This window comes from Antechinus flavipes, chromosome 4 (genome assembly GCF_016432865.1).
Source record: "Antechinus flavipes isolate AdamAnt ecotype Samford, QLD, Australia chromosome 4, AdamAnt_v2, whole genome shotgun sequence".
Lineage (NCBI taxonomy): Eukaryota > Metazoa > Chordata > Mammalia > Dasyuromorphia > Dasyuridae > Antechinus > Antechinus flavipes.
This window is the reverse complement of record NC_067401.1, coordinates 225428465-225448576: the sequence shown is the minus strand read 5'-3', so window position 1 is coordinate 225448576 and position 20112 is coordinate 225428465. Positions and strand designations below refer to the sequence as shown.

The window sequence follows — 20112 nt, the reverse complement described above, 5'->3', positions numbered from 1 at the left end:
ACAGACAAGAAAACTGAGGAAAACACTGTTTTAAACAGTGACTCGCCCTGCATCACACAGCTATAATTAGAGAATCACTAGATAGGAAATCTTTGTCTTTCAAGAAATTCTGTATTATTCCGAAATAACATACATAGTGGGGCACCTAAGGGCCACAACAGATATATCACTAGGCCTACAGTCCGAAAGACATGAATTCATTAAACATTTACTAGTTGTGTGTCCTAGGCAAATGACAATCTCTACTTGTCTCAATTTCTACAACATAAAAATGGAGATAATAATAGCACCTATCTTCCAGGGTTGTTTTAAATAATAACTGTAAAGCACTTAGCATAGTATCTAGCACATGATAAACATTATATAAATATTAACTACTACAATTCCTAGAAATCTTGTTGAAAGAAAAAAAATTACTCCACTAAATCAAATACTCCCTCTCCCCCCCAAAAATCAACTAACAATAACAGAGTAGGATTTTGTGTACATTAAGTTTTTCTGGCAATTGTGTGATGTTAATTATGTAGTGTTCTATGGAAAATCAAGGACCCAGTTGATAAATGTACAAGTTATTCTTAAAATTGAAAATAAATGCAAAAAACAGGCACATAGGCCCCTAGTCATCGTTTTCTTGGCTATTTTTGATTTTGGTATAAATATCCTCCCTCTCCCTCCCTGTTCCTTTGCTATCTTTACCTTCTTTGGGTATTTTAAAAATTGATCCCTCATAGGCATAGGCCTCCTCTTTGTATCAGAATCTGATCTAAACCTGCAGATTCTTCCTTCTACGTATTTTAGTGCTATTTTTACTTCCTCAAAACTTATATGTAGAAGTAATGTTAAGTCAGATAGTTAAAAGGAATTTATTAAGCACTTACTATGTGTCAGCTTCTATGCTTCAAGAATACAAAAAAGGACCAAGAATTCCTGCTTTCAAGGAATTTAAAAGTGCGATAATTCAACAATCCTTGAAGATGAATGGATGGTTAGAAAGAAAAAAAAAATTGCAAAGAACTGAAAAAAAAATCAGTGCCCATCTACTGGGGAATAGCTAAATAGATTAAAATATATACATTTAATGTAATATTACCGTTCTATTAAAATGATAAATATAAATAATAAAAAGCACGAGATTTCTATGAACTGATACAAAGTGAAGGAGATAAGAAAAACAATATATAAACAATGACTAGAATAAAGTAAACTGAAGTAATAAAAACTGAATGCTGTATAATTAAAATGATCAAGCTTAGGGGCTCCAAATAGATATAATAGATTTATTGTTCCTCTTTACAGAGATAAGGGAACAAGGTATAAAACACTGAATATAATATTGAAATAAATTGATGCATGGATTAGTTTTGCTAAATTGCTTTCTCCTTAGTCTACTCCATCTTTTTTTTTTTTTTAATGGATAGATCTCTAAGTAGGAGAGGGAGGGATATGTTGAGATATGAAGGAGATAAAAAAAATTTTAAATCTTTTAATTTTTTTGTCTATTTTTCATTTGGTATCATCCTAAAATGCCCTCAGAATGGCTATGCTTAGTTGGATTTCTAGTCAAGAATTTTTAAAACTGCTTTTATCTTTTACTGCTTTTCCCTCTTTTATTAGACAACACTATTCATAATCTTTCAAAATCCAATGTAATATTTTACAAATAAGTTTGTATTCTAAACCAGTATGACTCTTGGCTGTCATAGCTTTCCACTAGGCTAGTAAGAAATGGTTGCTCAATAGGTGTTCTTTTGGTCTGCCTATATAAGCTACTTATACACATGTTTAAATATCTTATTTAGATAAAAAGGATTTGCAATCAGTATTTCTTCATTAATCTATATTGTTTTATTCCAAGACACATTTAAATAAGTCAGACTGTAGTTGTTTTAATTGCACATCAAATAATGCTTATTTTTATTATTTCTTCTTAGCTTTGTATGAATTTTGAACTTTGTTCTAACAAGTCTTGACAGCTCACAGACTGCTGATTCATAAATCACTTCCACAAAAGTCATATATTCCCTATTAAAAATAATCATGATAAGAGCATTTTCTTGAAGAATGTTTCATGATGGTTATAGGCATCAGATTTTTATAAAGTTTCTACGTTTCTGACCTCTATCATTTCTCATTCCAGTCATATTTTCAAACTTATTTTTCACTGTCCTCACTTATTTCCACCTTTGCACTGAAGTTATCATTATATGATATATAAGCACTTATTATTATATCTTTTTAGCCTTAAAAAAGATTAACCATTTAATTTTTTCCACACTTCTTGTCTATAGCTCAGCTTCTTTAACTGTGGCTTAAGACCCTCTCATAAGTGAATTGGGGTAGTGAGTCACAGAATTATAATTTATTATCAGTACATGCTTGATTTGTAAATCTATTTTATTTACCTATCTATACACCCAGGGTGGTATAAAATTTTCTCAGGTGAAAAAGGGTCTCAAGTGGAAAAAGTTTTAAGAAGCCCTAGTCTATGTAATTGATACTAAAAAGTAGTACACTCTTAGAGCAGAACTGAAATTGAACTCTAAGAAACTTCACTTTCATCCCTTGTTTGAAATAAGGCTAGATTTAGATGTCATATATGTAGAACTGGATGATATCATGAAAATCATCTTGTTTAAGCTTTTAATTTCACAGAATAAGAAACTGAAGTCAAAAAAAAAAAAAGTGAATACTTCAAGGTAGTAGTAGTAGAATTGATATTTGAACCCAATTCAGCTGCTTCCATAACCACTGTTTACTCTATAATAACATCCTCCTGTTAGAATCCTAGTGTTAACTCAACTTGAAACAAGGTGATAACTCAAGGGGGATGTTAGAATCCTAGTGTTAACTCAATGGAATTGATACAATGCTCATGTTCACACCTTTAGAGAGCTCATGTAAGCAAGAAGTATTTAAGTACTCATTGGAGTTCACAAGTATGGGAGATTCACAAAGTTAACTTTGTAACTTTGTGAATTCACACCTCCCTTAATCCTTCCCTCAGAGGAGGAGTCAACCTTTTATACCCAGCATAAATAGAGTTTCAGTGAGCCAGTGGGGGTCAGTTCAGAATAAGCCCTCTCTCGGAGACAAGACAGATTCATTCCATCTTCCACCTTTGTGCTGGCTGGAGGCTGAAGGGAGCAGAGGCAAAGGACTAGCAGCAAGAGCTCTTGGAACCAAGGCGAGAGAAGGCCTCCAGAAAACTAGCCGAGCCCCAAGTGAAAGAGATAAGATTCTGGAAGAAACAATTAAAAAACTGTATTTTAACGCCTGACTACATTTGAGGTGATTATTACTTTTAACTGAAACTAAGGCTGCCTCCAGAAAACCTCCCCGAGAAACCTGTTCCCAGAGAACCATTATATTAAAGACGAAAACACCATACCCTCCCTTTATAATTATTAGATCCACATTCTTCCACTGCAATATCCCTAACATTTCCTCTCACACTCATCCTGCTGTTATGCAGAATGAATAATTAAATTTTTTTAACTATATAAATGTAGGCAATGCACATTTTTTTCCACTGAAAAATGTCAAATTATTTTAAACCTTTTTTTTTAATTTTAAGTAAAATCTCATTCATACTTAGGACTAGCTATGGCATATATCATTTGATTTATGCAGCTATTTTTCTTCCAACCTATTTATCAACATTGCCTCATTAATCTTCAAATCATTATTTATCTTCATTTCTACCAAGAAGTTAAAAGAGTCCCAGAGAAACTCTAATCAGTTGTTCAATGACAGGCAACTTTGTGACCAAACCAAAAAAGACTTTTTAAGGCTAGTTCTAAAACTTGCCTTTCCAGCTCTTCCTTAATATCTCCTTGAGATTCATCAAGAACAATACATGAATTCAACTACAACATTAAAGGGAAATCGAACACAGCAATCAGATTGACTATTCCCATTTCTAGGAATCAGAGGAAATGCTCTCTAGAATGAAATACACAGGAATTGGGGTTTTGTTTGTTTTTTGTTTGTTTTAAAGCAGGTGCTGGGTCATGAGGTAATGGAAAGAGTGAATACTATTTCCCATTGATAAGGATGACCTACCAAAGAAAATCATAGCAATGTAGGGTAGATGGGATTTATATGAACATTCGGTAAGGTGTCACTTAGATTTATCTTTACCATAAAGTCTCTTTGACATAGTGTTACTTTTAAGTCTTTTAAAATGTCCATTTTGAAAGATTTCATCATTAAAAAGCATTTACCAGTTTCAGATTTAATGCGGACAATAACTGCCTCAGGATTTTACGACAGTGAACAATAGTGTTTTAACCAGCCTCCCAAGAAGTAGAAAGGGTGGACAATTTTTCAGTTTCTGGCTATGATATCACTATAATAATTTCTTGAAAATATCTATTGGGTCTGGTTTTACTTTTTTAAGAAATCATTAAGAGGGCCAAAAAGTCAAGGTTCTTTTTAAAAATACTCTATTCCTTTTCTTCTCATGGGAAAATCTAAAAAGAGAGAAAAGAAATTCTTAGAAAACAGTGCTACCATAAATATATTTATTGTACCATAAATATATTTGTTGAAACCCTACTATGTGCTAGATATTGTAACAATAAGTACAAAAGAGAGATAGTACCAGGCTACAAGGAGCTTGACATACATTCTATCTCAGCAGTCTTTCAGAAACTACTTTAAAGAGGCTGTATTACTTGCAATAAAACACAACAATATCAAGAAAAATGTGAAAACAAATTTTAAAAGCTTTTAAAACTGGTCCACTGCTAGAGACTATTTCATCACAAAAGGAAAATGGTCAGCTAGAAATAACAATGGAGAATATTTCCAGAATTGATTACATGGATTAAAAGAAATGGTAATAACTGTAAGCATAAATTCACAGATTCTTTTTATATAATTTTGGATATTGTCAAGATTTTATGAATGAGCAAACTACTTAACTACTGATTGCCTCAGTTTCCTAAACTGTACCAGGTGGATAATACAAGATTGTTGTATGGAATGTTTAGCACAGTACCTGACATAGAGTAGGGACTTAATACATACTTATCTACTCCCCTTACTCCTTTGCCTTCCTCATCTGTAATCTTTCTAATATGCAGCCAAAGGTCCTAAGTAGTATCCTTATTCTCATTTTAGAGTTAGTAATATTGAGGTATAGAGTTTAAATAAATTGTCCAAATGGAAGGAAGAGCTTAAATAAGAAATAAAAACATCTGAATCTCAGTTGAGATGAATATGAATACATAACTTACATTTTGAATATGGAGGTGGAATTAGATAATATAATCATCTATCATTGGCCATGGTGCCCTACTGTGATTTAATACCACATTAAATTATGCATGTGACTAAACCTAAATATACCCCTTTTAAGTGACTTTTATTTGAAGGGTCAATGAAGAATTTCCCCCTCATTGAACAAAAACAAAATGAATACCCTGAAAATGTCCTACAAGTATAATAATATTTACTAAGGCTTCAGCTTATTAGAAGTATAACAGTAGTTCAAGCACTCTTGCTATTACCCTAGGAAATAAGTATGCTGAGCTACTCCAAAGGCCTAGAATCAGGGCACAGCTCACAACGAGATGCTAATTTCATTACAACATATATTACAATGCACATCCAGCCCCTTGCACTTGTCTGTGGATGGCAATTATTGTTGTTTATTGATCAAACTCAGTCAGGGTTTAGATGTGTTATATGTGATTAAATTCTAATCAAACCCAGGGAGGTACAGAGTGAGACAACTTAGCTATTAAAATGGCAGGGCACACAGCAAAGCTGTTAGGACTGCCAGATGAGGAATTTCAATGTGAAAATTTCATAGATAAGCTCTTTTGACAAGTTTGAGGATAAAATACAATGCAGATGAATTAAAAAACGCATAAGAAAAAATCTCATTCAGTTATAGTGTAAAAACAACAAATTTTGAATGATTATTTCTACAGATTCTTTTATAGCTAATATCTATATCTCTAATTACCAATATTTCTACCCTAAACACAAACACTTATTTCAAGAAAATGGGAAGGGGAACTTGTTAAAATACAAACAAAAAAGTTTTCTGAAGAGTTCTAACCTTTAAAAAGTCTAAAGTAAGAGGTAGATATGGTAGTTAACCTGGTAGGTATGATTAGCTGATCAAATTTTTAAGACTGCTAAAATAATTGTTATTTCAATAGAAAAATCCCACTGAAAAATTAATCAAATCATAGTAAGATGACATTGAAAAGCATTCTATGGTGTGTGGGTATTGGGAACATTCAAACTTTTTTTTTTTTTGGAACCCTAAAAGAGAAAAATGTGAGCTTTTTAAATATACTATTTCATTTTTGTCTTTGTATCATTAGCATCTAGCACAAACATCTCTTCCATTTTAATGGACAAGTTTGTCTTAGTTTATACCTCATGGGATTTGATTAGAATTTAATTGCGTATAACACATGTAAGCAGATAGTAAATAAATGGTTTTTTAATTAAAATTGTAAAGAGAACAATAAAAAATAATGTATTAAGTACATAAGGCATTAAGTCCTAAAGAAAATAAGCAAGGAAGATTGAAATTTAAATGCGTGAGAGAGGAAACATGAAGAAATATATCAAAGGAACAGGTGCTGGTAGAAATCTGGGAATGAAGAAGACAGAGCTAAAAAGAAAAAGAAAAAAAAAAGAAAAAAACATTCACCAAGAGAGGTACTGAAGGTACTATTAATAAAGTATGAAGAAAAAAAAATCCAGATTCTTCTTAATAAGATGAGGGACCAGAATAGTGAGGGAAAACATGAAGGGACTATACATATTTTTAGCCTAGAAAGGAGCAATTCAGGAAAGATATAACAGTTTTAAATTTTATGAGAGGGGCTATCTCGTGAAAGAGGGATGTCTTTTTCTTTTCTTTTTTTAAATAATCTTATTTCTATTAATATTTTATTTTTTTAAAGTACCTCTATTTCTGAAAATGTCTCTTCCTCCTCCCTTATCTAGAAAACTATCCTTTATAATGCCTGACTTCCCCCACCACCCCAAAAAAAAGTTTTATTCTACTTATCTAAAAAGGCAAAACAGGACCAATGTAGAAAAGACAAATCCAGGCTTGATATAAGAATAAACAAATGGAATGGGCTACTGCAGGAGGTAATGGGTTCTCCATCACTGGATAACTTCAAGATAGGGCTGAGTGATCATTTGTCAGGAATAATACTGAAGGAATTCCAATTTAAGGAATGGTTGTACTAGATGGTTCACTGATGGTCTGTCTTTGAGATTCTGTGACATTGAGCGTATCAACAACAAAACACAATGACACTTTCATATTGCCGATGTAAAAGAGCACTGTCACAGATATGGTTCAAACACACAGATTTAAATCCTAGCTCCATCACTTATACCTCTGTGAAGTTGGGCAAGGTCTTTGAAATTGGCCTTTCTGTGACTCAATTTCCACATTTGTAAACTGGAAATAATAATACTTAAAGTACCAACTCTCTTAAGAGTTGTAAGAAAAGAACTCTGTGAGACATAGTATATTAGAGTGTAAAATAATACATTATAGAAATTATATTTCTATTAGCATTTTAGAAACATCCCTGTATTAATGTGCCAAAAAGATTATTTCAATAGAAAAATACCACTGAAATATGAATCAAACTATAATAAGATGACACTGAAAAGCATTCTGTGGCATAAAGGTGTTAGGTTCATTCAAACATTTATTGCCAAAGTCATCTAATACAATTATAGATCCAAACGTTTTCTTTCCAATTTTAATGTATTTTTCTTCACATAGGATGTAAGTTCTTTGCAGGCAGGGAATATCTGATTTGTGTTTCAATGTCTTCCAGGACCTAGCACAATGAATAGCATAAAATAGGCATTGCTTGCCTACAAGACAGCTTTGATGATCCAGGATTGAAATCGGGCTGAGTCAGAAAAGTGTCTCTTAGAATATACATAGTATTGTCATCCACATCTGCTCTTTACAATACTCTCTGACTTGGCTCTAGGCACCGAACTCACCACAGACCAATCCCATGAGCTTTTGACTGTGCTGCCCAGAAGTTTCAGCAATGAGGGTAACCCAGAAAGAAATGGAAAGCAAATCCCAGATTACCTCTTGGAATCATGCCTAGCCATTGATTTTCTCATCCCTGTATCTTTGAATCTTAAGAGATGGACAATAGAATTGAAAAGAATTTCAGAGTAATCATCTACTCAAGTCTCCCATTTTCTCAAGCTATAAATTTTTCTAAGACCTAAATGTAGTCTTTAAACTTAAGTGTGGTACACAACCCTATCTACCTCTATACATATCACTAATTCATTTATTCAATTAATAATTATTACGTACTCATCACACATATAGACTTGGTTAGCCACTGGATAGAACAGAAAAGCTTTTTTTTTTTAAAATGAATTCTTGATTTCACAGAAGTTACAACCTAAAAGTAGAGTTGAGATAAACTGCAATATTCTTGAGATATTAAAATGGGCCTGTGATTTAATGGATAGGGGTAGTCCTTCTGATAATGACGCAGATCATAATTTACCTATTTCTGCCCATGCTATGCAGCTCTTGTCCATGTCCTTGCACAAGTTCATTAATATAATAGAGTTCTTCTACAACGATTGGTAATAAGAGATTATGAACATATTGTCCAGATATTTAATGCTCTCTACACATAATCTCTGCACATCTTCTTTTTTGTTTATACATTTCTTTGATATCATCCTTTACCATGCTTTTCTTTTACAATTTCCTATTTGTAAGGGTTGCAACCTGTTCACACTCACCACAGAAACTTCTACTGGAATATAAGATAAAACATAAATACTTCATTTTCTTAAACTCAATCCTCCAAGCTCCAGGAAATAATCAGACTGATCCCTTAGTGGGCAAATGGAAAGGAAGCCCAACCTCTTTCTGGTGTCATTACCTTTCAATTTTTTACCAAAAGGTAACACTCTATAAATTATTAAAACAAAGATAAAAGTTATGATTTGACATCACCATCAAGGGAGGCAAAGGTGGAAATAAAAGGGGCAAATGTGGTATTGGCCAGCATGATACAACGTAGATCAAATCCAACTTCCACTGTGGCCTCGCCTGTCTTGACATAGATTCCAATATCAAGATTCTGATTATTTGATGTATTTCCGCCTATTTCAAATAGATAAAGAAATCTTCACCAAGAAGTTCAGACTATAAAACATCAATAAATGGTTACAGAGTTTTCCTTGGAAGCATTCCAGTAGTGAATTTTTAATGACTTTTGGACAATAAAATATTTAGAAGCACTCATAATGGAAAGATCTAAATGTACCCTTGTCAAAAAGCTTCTACATGGACCCTTCATTCACCAATACATTCCTCTTAAAAACAGACTATAGCAGCTACCACATTTTACCCTACAGGGAACCACTCACTGAAGGTATTCAAAAAAGCAAAAGTATTACTGCCTGCTAATTATCCATGAACTACACTTCCATGCTTATTTTAAAAACACAGATCTAGAGGTATGGTTAGAGCAGCAACTTGACAATAGAGCACTGAACTTTATGAGTTCACATCCAGCTTCAGATACTTTCTAGCTGTGTGACCCTGGGCAAGTCACTTAATCCTCTTTGCCTCATTTTCCTCATTTGTCAAATGAGTTGAAGAAGGAATTAGTAGATTACTGCAGTGCCTTTGATAACAAAAAAAAGTCCAAACGAGGTCACAAAAAGTCAGACACAACAAAAGAAGTATAATGAGTGAATTGCTAATTCATCTCAAATATATAAGGAATTTCAATCAATCAATAAATAAACCACTAAGCATCTATTAACATGTTACAGGTACGATATTATGTTCCGGGGATACAAAATAAAAAAATTAAATAGTCCCTATCCTCAAGGAACTTACATTTTATAGTTAAAGCAATGTGTTGGAAGGACAGAGTGAAAAAAGGAAAGAGGAGTAACTGAACTTTGTCATTACTATCTGTGTAGCTACAAATTAATTAACAAGTATTCATTAAGCACTTAAGTGAGGGTGATTGATACAGATATTAAGCATCTACACCAATTAGCTGAGGAATGTAAGCAACATTCAAACAAGAAGCTGGAAATAGAAATATAAATTAACATCCATGGATGAAATTAAATCTGGATTTTCACTGTAAAAGGCAGAGTCTTCTTTGGTGATTAGAATTCTAAAATAAATCCAAACTTATAAAGATGTATAATGGTTTTTGGACTCTAGCTCTGATATTCACCTTGTTTTACACTAGCTTGAAATGTTATCCAGCTCCCTTGACACTCCAACCAACAGAGCAGTACAGAAGACAGTCTGCTACATCAGTGCATTAAAAATTATTTTTCTGACAAAGCAGCTTTATTTTTTTTGAAGTTTTAGAAGATATTAATAACAATGACTTTTGCATTTTTAGGCATTCTTTTCCCAGCAACTGTTTGTAACAAAGGATTAGATCTAATGAACTATTAAGAGAATTTTAGATTAAACAGTGTGACAAGTGATGCTTATCAAAATAGTCAGTCACCATGGCTCACATTATCTTGGGTTCTGCAATACTGATGACATTAAAAAAATTTTCCCCATGATGAAAAACGTTGTTATTAATTTTCAGCTTCATTAGCAAGCCTTAATAAGCTATTCAAAAATTATTTTTTAAAATGGCACCAGTTCTCAATGTGAAAAAATAAAGAAATAAATACAAGGACAAATGTAGGTTTATATGCACATGTACATATGTAGTTTCCAGCTTACTCCATCACCAAGCTTAAAAGGGAGATAAATGATATCCAGAAGACAGAAGAACCAAAATGTCCAACAAGAGATTAAAATAAAATTAAAAAATCGAGGCTTTGGCTTAATTCATCTAAAAGATAGGCAAATTGGCAGTCTACTTGACAAGATGCATGGAGAACTACTGTGAGGACATTAAATGAAACTGAAAGGAAGAGTCTGACATCTCATTACTGAGGCCTTGGAACAGAATCCGACCTACCTGGTTTATTCCAGTTTGAGAGATCTTGGATGACTGGAGCCTCTGCTTCAACAGCTCAGGATCACTGTGGCGGAATGGGCACCCTGACAGCCAAAAACACCAGCAAGCGCACAAATGAGGCTATTTACCCAGGAGTTAGAACAATAATACACTCGAGAGACTGACTAAGCTCTTCTTAATTGTCTAACAGCTTATTAATAAAAAAGTTAATTACCCATGTGTGTGACTGCTTTGCTCTTTTATTTATTTATTTTTCCCCAAGTAAAGGCTCCAACTGTATGGTTATCAGAGCGCTTGCAGGCTCAAGAGTTACATAAAGCATTACAACACAAGTAGGCTGAGATTCCCATTTCATGAGAGGAAAAGAGTTTTAATTAGGTTCTTAGCTAATAAGCAGAAAGATAATCATAAAATAGCTACAACCTTACTCTAAATTCCTAAATTTTACCAATTATTAAAAAAAAAAATCTAGGCTCAAATATATACTTTGCCTCACCTCACTCCCAAATATACCATCTACCTATCTAACTAGGGATAGATTTATATTTAAATATTTTCTGCAAAGATTACATTTATTTTCAAATATCCAAAGTTATCACAAAACTGAAAGTTGGCCAGAAATTGCTAATGTAAAGATAAAAAAAGACTACTATTACTGGCCTTAGTACTAATAACAGATATTAAATTCAGTAAACTAACAAATTTTAAAAGCTTTTTTTAAAGTTTATACATATAGGATCATATTATTTCTATATTATTTCATAGGAAAACTAAATGAGGCCTCCTAGATATAATTGCATTAAGAAAAAATAAAATTAAAGTAACAATAGTAGAAGTCTGGAAACTTTTAAAATAATTTAAAATGGTGGTTAAAATTTTTTTAAATTATTTTACCCTCTGAAAAATGAAGGCAATGACTTTGTAATATAAAAACTAATGTGAAAATATATCAAATTAAAATATATACTTTTGCTCTTTTGAGCTACACAAAACAAATCTAATTCCTCTCCCACATGACTACACTTAGATAATTGAAAGTAGGTATTAAATTCCTAGATGTTGTAGTAGAAAGAGTCTGACCTAGAGTCAAGAAGTCCTGAGTTCAAATCTAATCTAAGACACTTCCTAGTTCTCTGATGCTGGGCAAGTCATTTAACCCTGTTTCCCTCAATTTCCTCATTTGTAAAAAAAGCTAGAAAAGAAAATGTCAAGTATATGCAAAAAAACCAAACAAACAAACAAAAAAAAAAAAAAAGAAAAAAAAAAAGAAACAGGATCATGAAGAGTTGGACATGACTAAAATGACTGAAGAACAGCAACTGAGTTCCCCATTGTTTTTTCTTTTATGGATTAAGTGTGAGAATTCTTGCAGCTACTCTTTATATGACATGATTTTTAGACCCTTAATTATTCTGGTCTGAAGATGTTACATTTAGGTAAAATTTCTTTTGAAATGTAGTATTTTGAATTGAACCCAACTCATCAGTTGTAATAAAAGTTATTAAACTGGATATGTAGTTCCCTATTTTTCTTGTAAGAGGAGGGAAAGAGCAGGTAGGTGGCGCAGTGAATAGAGCACCAGGCCTGAAGTCAGGAGGACCTGAGTTCAAATCTGGACTCAGACATTTACTTCCTAGCTGTGTGACCCTGGGCAAGTCACTTAACCCCAATTACCTCAGGGAAAAAAAAAAAGGGGGGGGGGGGAGAGAAGGTAGTTATTACTGAAATATCAAATAGCCGAGGACATCCCTTGCTTTTCCAAATAATCTTAATTATAAATGAAGCCCGGAAAGGACAGATTTCCTCAAGTTAAAAACAAATGATAAGTGACAGATTGTTTTTTGTTCTGTCATTTTTCAGGCATGTCTAAATCTTCATGACCTTATTTAAGGCAGAAATATTAGAGTCCTTTGCTATTTTCTTCTATAGCTCATTTTACAGAAGAGGAAACTAAAGCAAACAGGGTTAAGTGATTTGCCCAGGGTCACACAGCTATTAAGTGTCTAAGGCCAGATTTGAACCTAGGAAGATGAAATTTCTGCCTCTAGGCCCATCCCTGTAACACCTCCCTGTCCCAGGCAGATCTAAGATTTAAATTCATGTCCTCTGAATCCAAATCCAACCTTGTTTCCATAACACTATGTTGCCTCTCTAGGCTAACAAGAACAATAGCAAGAGGCGCTTAAAAAATGCTGCACACATCAAAAGGGACAGTGGGGGTGGGTGGGGGAAGGGTTGTTGTATATTTGTTTTTAATTATATTAAGAAAATGGAAAACAAAATGATAACCCACTGCTTGGTGCAAATGATGCATCAGAAAACTAGGGGATGGCAGATCTACTTAATTTTTGCCTTCGCCTTCATTGTGGACAACGAATGGTGATTAAACTGGAAAGGGTCAAACATTATTAAGAGAGACCCAAAGACTGATTTTTGAGAGAGTTACAAGTGTTATAATCATTTTCAATGACTTCAAATATTGAAGCACAGATAAGTTACATCCAAGGGCACTGAGAAATTTTACTGATATGATCATAATACCAATTTCTATCTCTTTCTAAATTTCAATCACAGGAATCCTTTACAAAGGGGAGATGGAAAGAAATAGCAATTTCTATAATGCTTACTGCTTTGCCAGACATTCTGTTAAGCACTTTACAAATATTATCTCATTTAATTTTAGATTTTAGACTCTATGAAACGTAGGAAGTGCTAGAAAAAAAAGGTACTATTCTGGTTTTCCAAAAGAGGCAGAAAAGTGGAGGAGATTTTAGAAACTATAGCTCAATTAGTCAACATGCTATAATAATTATTAAGCAAATGGGGTGATTTCCTGTGAACTCTTAAAAAAGAAAACAGTGACCATAGATTGAGAGCTGGAAGAGACTTTGGAGACCATCTTGTTTAACCCTCTCCTTTTAAAATGAGAAAATTGATTATAAAGCATCATTTGTTGAGGATGATGGGCACTGATTGAAGTGCTATATAATGAATCATGACATTTATCCCTGAAGAGGTAACTTAAAGCCTAAGAGAAAGAGGGGTTTTTTTACATATAAATATAAATAATATTAGGCAGTACATGTTCTAAAAAATGGGAGCATCTAAAGATCTCACCATCTATATGGAATGAATTTTCCATCTGAACTCTCTGCAGGATATCTTCCTTTGAACTGAAGAGGAGAAAGAGAGTGTGCCAGATTGAATTTGGGAAATTATGAAATACTTTTTCAATGATCTCATGCTAATTTGCTACAAAATTCCATCTTTTTTCTATAAATATTCTACTGTCTTACCACATGTTTTCTTTTCATTATTACTAAAGGGCATCATGAGATTACAAATAAGCAGTGCCAGACCCAACCTCATTTGTTTTTCAGTAAGAGGTATTAGACTGATATACTGAGAAATTCTTTAGTTATACCGTCATTTCAATCAATCAATAGACATTTATTAAACACCTACTAGGTACTATGATAAGCACTTTACCAAAATATTTTCAAAAGTTTCTCATTCTATTCTGCTTGCAAAATGATGAGATGTGGACTGAGTGGAAACACAGTTAGATAGATTAAATGCCGGTTGATATAAATATATCCGAAATTGTTGAAAATTACAATAGCAAAGAATCTCTCATGTGGCATAAATACAAAGCCCTTGGTCCTGGTTCCAGTCATCATTTTTTTTTTTATAAACGACTTAAAGGCATAGAATGCATTCCTATCAAAATTTGCACATGATACAAAGATAAAAGAGATACTTTACATTCTGGATGATCTTTTTAAGCTGGATTTATGAAACAAAACAAGCAAGATGAAATTTAACAGGGATAAAAAGTAGTGCAGTGTGTGTTTAATGCAACTACATAATTACAGGATGAGAAACAAAGAACTTTATATGGAAAAAAGATACAGAGGGTTTTATTTGACCATGAGTTTAATAAGAGTTAACTGTGGCAATATTGCTGATAAAGTTAATGCAATTAACTATATTAATAGAAATATACTGTCAAAGTTAGTAGAGATAATAGGACCACTATATTCTGTACTAGTCAGACCACAACTAATGTATTGGGTTCAATTCAGAGACTTTATCTAAATGAATAGCCTTCAGACCAGGATGATGAAGGATCTAAAAATTGTGTTATATAAAAAGCAGCTACACAAGATAACTATATATATACACACACATATATTGGATTTAACATATATTTTAACATATTTAACATGTATTGGACTACCTGCCAGTTAGGATAAAGGGTAGGGGGAAGAAGGAAAAAGTTTGGAACAAAAGGTTTTGCAAGGGTCAATGTTGAAAAAATTACCCATGCATAATGTTTTGTAAATAAAAAGCCTTAATTAAAAAAAATAATAATAAAATAAAATAAAAAACAGCTGCAGAAATTGTCCATGTGTAGTTGAAAAAAGGAAAAAAACTTAGGGAGAATGTAAGACCACTTTCAAACATCTAAAGGGTTTTCATGTGAGAGGATTAGGCTTGTCCTACGTAGTTCAAAAGAGCAATATATGGAAATTTAAAGGGAGAAGGATTTCTGCCTGGATTAGGTAAGAACTTTGTAACAATTACAATTGTCCATAAATAGAGAGGAATCCTGCTTTGGGTAGAAAGTTCAGCTAAATAGCTTTTAGGTTCCATTCAAACTAAGAGGAAGAAGGGATGAGAGTAAATGACCTGTGCAGTACCTTCCATTTCTAATACTGCTATTTTATGATTTGATGAAAACATTACAGGTCAGAAAAGTAGAAATATGATACCTGTTTTGACTTCATTTATCAACAAATGACAAATTTCGAAAGGAGGACTGATAGTAAAACAAAAAATCCTTTGGGCAATTAAAATTTATGTGCCTAAGGCCTACACTTATCATATGGATTTTACTCCAAAAAGCCATCAGGACCTTATTTAGGGATCTTTTATTCTGATTTTAGCTTCATTATTTGGTTCTCTAGTCCATAGCAGAACAGGTACAAGAAATTAAAAGGCCACAAAAAGCAGAAACATTTGACAGCAGCAAAAAGTTGTCAACAATCATATCTGTGGGGCATCACTTGTAGAATATGTAATTAATATTCATAAGGATGACTATCAAGAAAATTTAGATAAGACTATAGTTTAGATATATAAGAGATTATACTCTGATTAATCAGATGTTGAGTAAATTTGTAACATATCTTAAAGATTTTGATCAAAAATGGTCACAGTAAAACCACAGGGATCATTAAAGGCATAAACATTTGCTTTTCAGCAGAAAATAATATTTCATTAACCAAGAATAGAGAGTAATTTTACTCATCTTTATGAGATATACTTGAAACTTAGGTTAGGAAAAAACATCATAAGTTAGGAAAAAAAATCACAGATCACAAAATCTGTACATGAGAGTTTCTCTTTTAAAAAATAAATTTGGGGGATGATTTAGAATAACATTTAGAAATAGCCATTTAAATATTTAAGTTAATCATGACTTGTTAATTATATCGTCATGAGAATAAGATGCACATTATTCCTGAAATGGCTTTTGAAAATTAAACAGCAATGCTTTTCCCTGGTATTTCAAGGCAAAGCTTTGAAAATCTCTGTCTTTTGAGACATCCTAGCAGACCAAGAGAAAGAAACAAAATAGCTAGTTAATAGGAAGAGAGAGAATGCACCAAAAAGCCTAGTCCTGCACAGACAGAAATACAGCTGGATTCCTTTCTCGTGTCTGACCTAGTTTGTTAATAGGGCAAATCAACAGAAGAGTAACAGAGCCCTCACTTGACAATGATGAGCAACATAAGCTACAAACGAGTTCTTGCCAGTAATGCAGGAAACCATTAAATGTCTCCAGTTTCCTGGGGAGCCCTTGAGTTCCTGTCCATTACAAAAACATCAGGTATAAGCACTCACCGTGATAATCCCCTTGGCTCGGTGGATTGGTTAGTATAATCTTCATGCAGCTGAATGGTGTATAGTCTGTCCTTTTGCCTTCCTTACCATAGCTATGGCGGATGTTGTAAGCATAGCCTTTGTCGAACTGAATGGAGAAAATCAAAAGAAGACAGCGGAATGTAAATATATATTGTGCTAGGGATATCAGCCTTAATGCTGCATAGGTCACTGTAGCAAGAGGGAAGCAAATGTCAGTTAGAATGATGTGTTAATGAGCAAAATGAGAATTACCCAGAGCAAATAAACAAGACTGAAGGATAAGTACATAGCCATTTTCCTCCAACAAACCCATGATTTCATCAGTGTAGAGAATACCTGGTAAAGATTTCCTTTAGTCCTGCAGATGAACACTTGCTCAGCCACTTGGAGCATTAGAGCTGCCAAAAGCACTGAGGTGCTACTTAATTTTCTCAGAGTCATATATATTGAATGAGACTTGAATCCAGTCTCACTGAGATTCTGAAGCTAGCTGTCTATCTTCCATGTCTGAGGTATCAAACCCAAAACAATCTAGATCTTCCTCAGTGCTGCCTTAAAATGTGATTAGGAAATATTTAACAAAATAAATAAAAATAGAATAGAACATAGATGATGTTGATTTGTATTGTTATAAATAAAGATAAGGCCCATAGGAAACCTAGTGTAAAGCTTAAACTCTGTTTGAGTTTGACACCAATGTTCTTGATTGTGCTGTCTCTCTACATTTTAAAAGTCATTTGGGTATTATTGGTCATTTGTTAAGGGGGAAATGTGATGTAAAGGATAAAGTACTAGATCTGTAACCAGGAAACTAATTTTTAGCTGAGCAACCTGGAAAAGCCACTTAACGTCTCTAAGTCTCAGTTTCTTTATCTGTAAAATGTAAATAATAATAATAGTATCTAAATCAAACAGTTGTTAGGAGTAGCAAATGAAATGATGTATGTAAATAACTTTGCAAACTTGAAAGCATTATGTAAATGCAGGTTATTATTGTTAGAAATGATAATAATGATAGTAACAACAACCAGCATGAGACCTGGCTATTCACTGACATCAACAAATACGACATGGTAGATTGTATCAGTGTAGTTATAATAGGCTATGGCTTGGACTTTTCTCCCTCTATATTGTTTTCCTTGGGGATCTCATCATTTCCCATGAATTTAATTACCATCTCTATGTTGATGATTCTTAAATCTTCCTATCCCTGCCCCAAACCTCTCATCCTGCCTTTCTTACATCTCAAATTACACGCCCACTAGACATCTTAAATTCAACATATCTAAAACTGAGGTCATTTATCTTTCCTCCTAAACCCTCCCTTTCTTTCTTACCATCACTATTACCATAGAGAACAAAGCTATCTCCTGGTCTCACATCTAAGGGGACCATCCTGGATTCTTCATTACCTCTCATAATTACCTCTTCACTCACCCCCTATCCAACCTTTTGACAAGGCCTGCCAATTTTACCATTGCTACACCTCTTGCATAAGCCACCCTAGTACAGGTCTTCATCATGTCAAGCTTGGATCTTTGCAAATCTGCCTGTGCAACTATGTGCTTCAAGTCTCTCCCTACTCTAATCCTCCTTCACCCAGCTATTGACACGACTTTCCTAAAGTGCAGATTTCATTATGTCATCCACTGCTTAATGAAATCCATTGGTTCTATATTGCTTCTAGGACAAAATACAAAAGCCTCTGTTTGGCTATCAAAGTCCTTTATAGCCTAATCTCCTCCTGCTTTTCTAGTCTTCTTTTATTGTACTCCCCAATGTGTATTCTTGGATCCAGTGACACTGTCTCCCAATTGTTCCATGAACAAAGCACTTTAACATCAAATCTGGGAATTTTAATCTGGTTGTTCCCCATCTCTGCAATGCTCTCCTTTCTTTATTACAACTACTCACTTCTCTGGAACTTTTAAAATCCCAATGAAAAAGCCACTGGAAGTCTTCCCAAATACCTTAATTTTAGTGCCTTCATTTTGTCAATTATTCTCTATTTATCTTGCAGATAGATTGCTTTGTATATATTTCTTATTAGATTGTAAGCCCTTTGAGTGCAAGGACCATTTATTTTTTCTTTTTGTATCCCCAGCACGTAGCAAAATGCTATGAACATTGTAGGCACTTAATAAATGTATACTGATTGAGGTAAAGTATACTATTTTCACGCAAAAAAAAAAAAATTAAACTTTTTGGATTTTTAAATTTGAGAAAGCAGTTGGTTCTTTAAAACGTTTGTATCCCTTTCAAATCCTAAGGCTATCAATAAAATCATGTGCTTTAAAAAAAAAAGTTATTAGTTTAATAGCAAAGTGTTTGGCTTGCAGACCATTTGGATCATGGAAAAAGAGTATTCTGTCTATTATTCTGCCTTTATTTCACATTTTCTCAAGTCTGAAAGGCAATAGTAGTGTCAGAAATAGCAATAGAATGCTAAGCATATCTTCTAACTGTTGGAACCTTTCCATTTGGTGAGAGCAGTCACCACCTCATGTAACTTTCTATAGGATTTTCTCAAAACTCTATACATTCAATGCTGGTAAAATGCTGTAGGAAATATTTCCTCAGTAGGGGCTGAAACCTGGGCTATAGAACTTTTCTTTTCTTTTTTTTGGGGGAGGGGGAAGGGAGAATCGGGGGGGGGGGAGCACATGAATTTGGAGGGATGGAGGGATGGGTGTTCTATATCTAAGTCTCATGTCCAGATGGTAATTTCAGAAGCAATCATAAATATGAACTAAGGGACTAAAACTTTCCATCCAGGACAGGTTCATATACTAGCTTTGAAACTTAATAGCACCTAAAGAAGGGAAAGGGACCTGTATGTGCCAAAATGTTTGTGGCAGCCCTTTTTTTAGTGACTAGAAACTGGAAAATGAATGGATGCCAATCAATTGGAGAATGGTTGGGTAAATTGTGGTATATGAATGTTATGGAATATTATTGTTCTGTAAGAAATGACCAGCAGGATGAATACAGAGAGGCTGGGAGAGACTTACATGAATTGATGCTAAGTGAAATGAGCAGAACCAGGAGATTATTATATACTTCAACAACAATACGGTATGAGGATTTATTCCGATGGAAGTGGGTTTCTTCAACAAAGAGAAGATCTAACTCAGTTTCAATTGATCAATGATGGACAGAAGCAGCTATACCCAAAGAAAGAACA

The 20112-nt window shown here is 33.6% G+C and overlaps 1 protein-coding gene across 1 annotated transcript in view; it reads right to left on the bottom strand.

The window, feature by feature from the left end:
- The window catches only part of PRIM2 (DNA primase subunit 2), a 373726-nt gene that overhangs the window by 25252 nt on the left and 328362 nt on the right, over positions 1-20112 (bottom strand). Inside the window, exons 11-12 of the mRNA XM_051997199.1 lie at positions 16908-17034; positions 10998-11080 (exon numbers count right to left, since the gene is read on the bottom strand). Of these exons, the coding sequence (XP_051853159.1) occupies positions 10998-11080; positions 16908-17034 (210 nt within the window). The remainder of the gene's footprint in view (positions 1-10997; positions 11081-16907; positions 17035-20112) is intronic.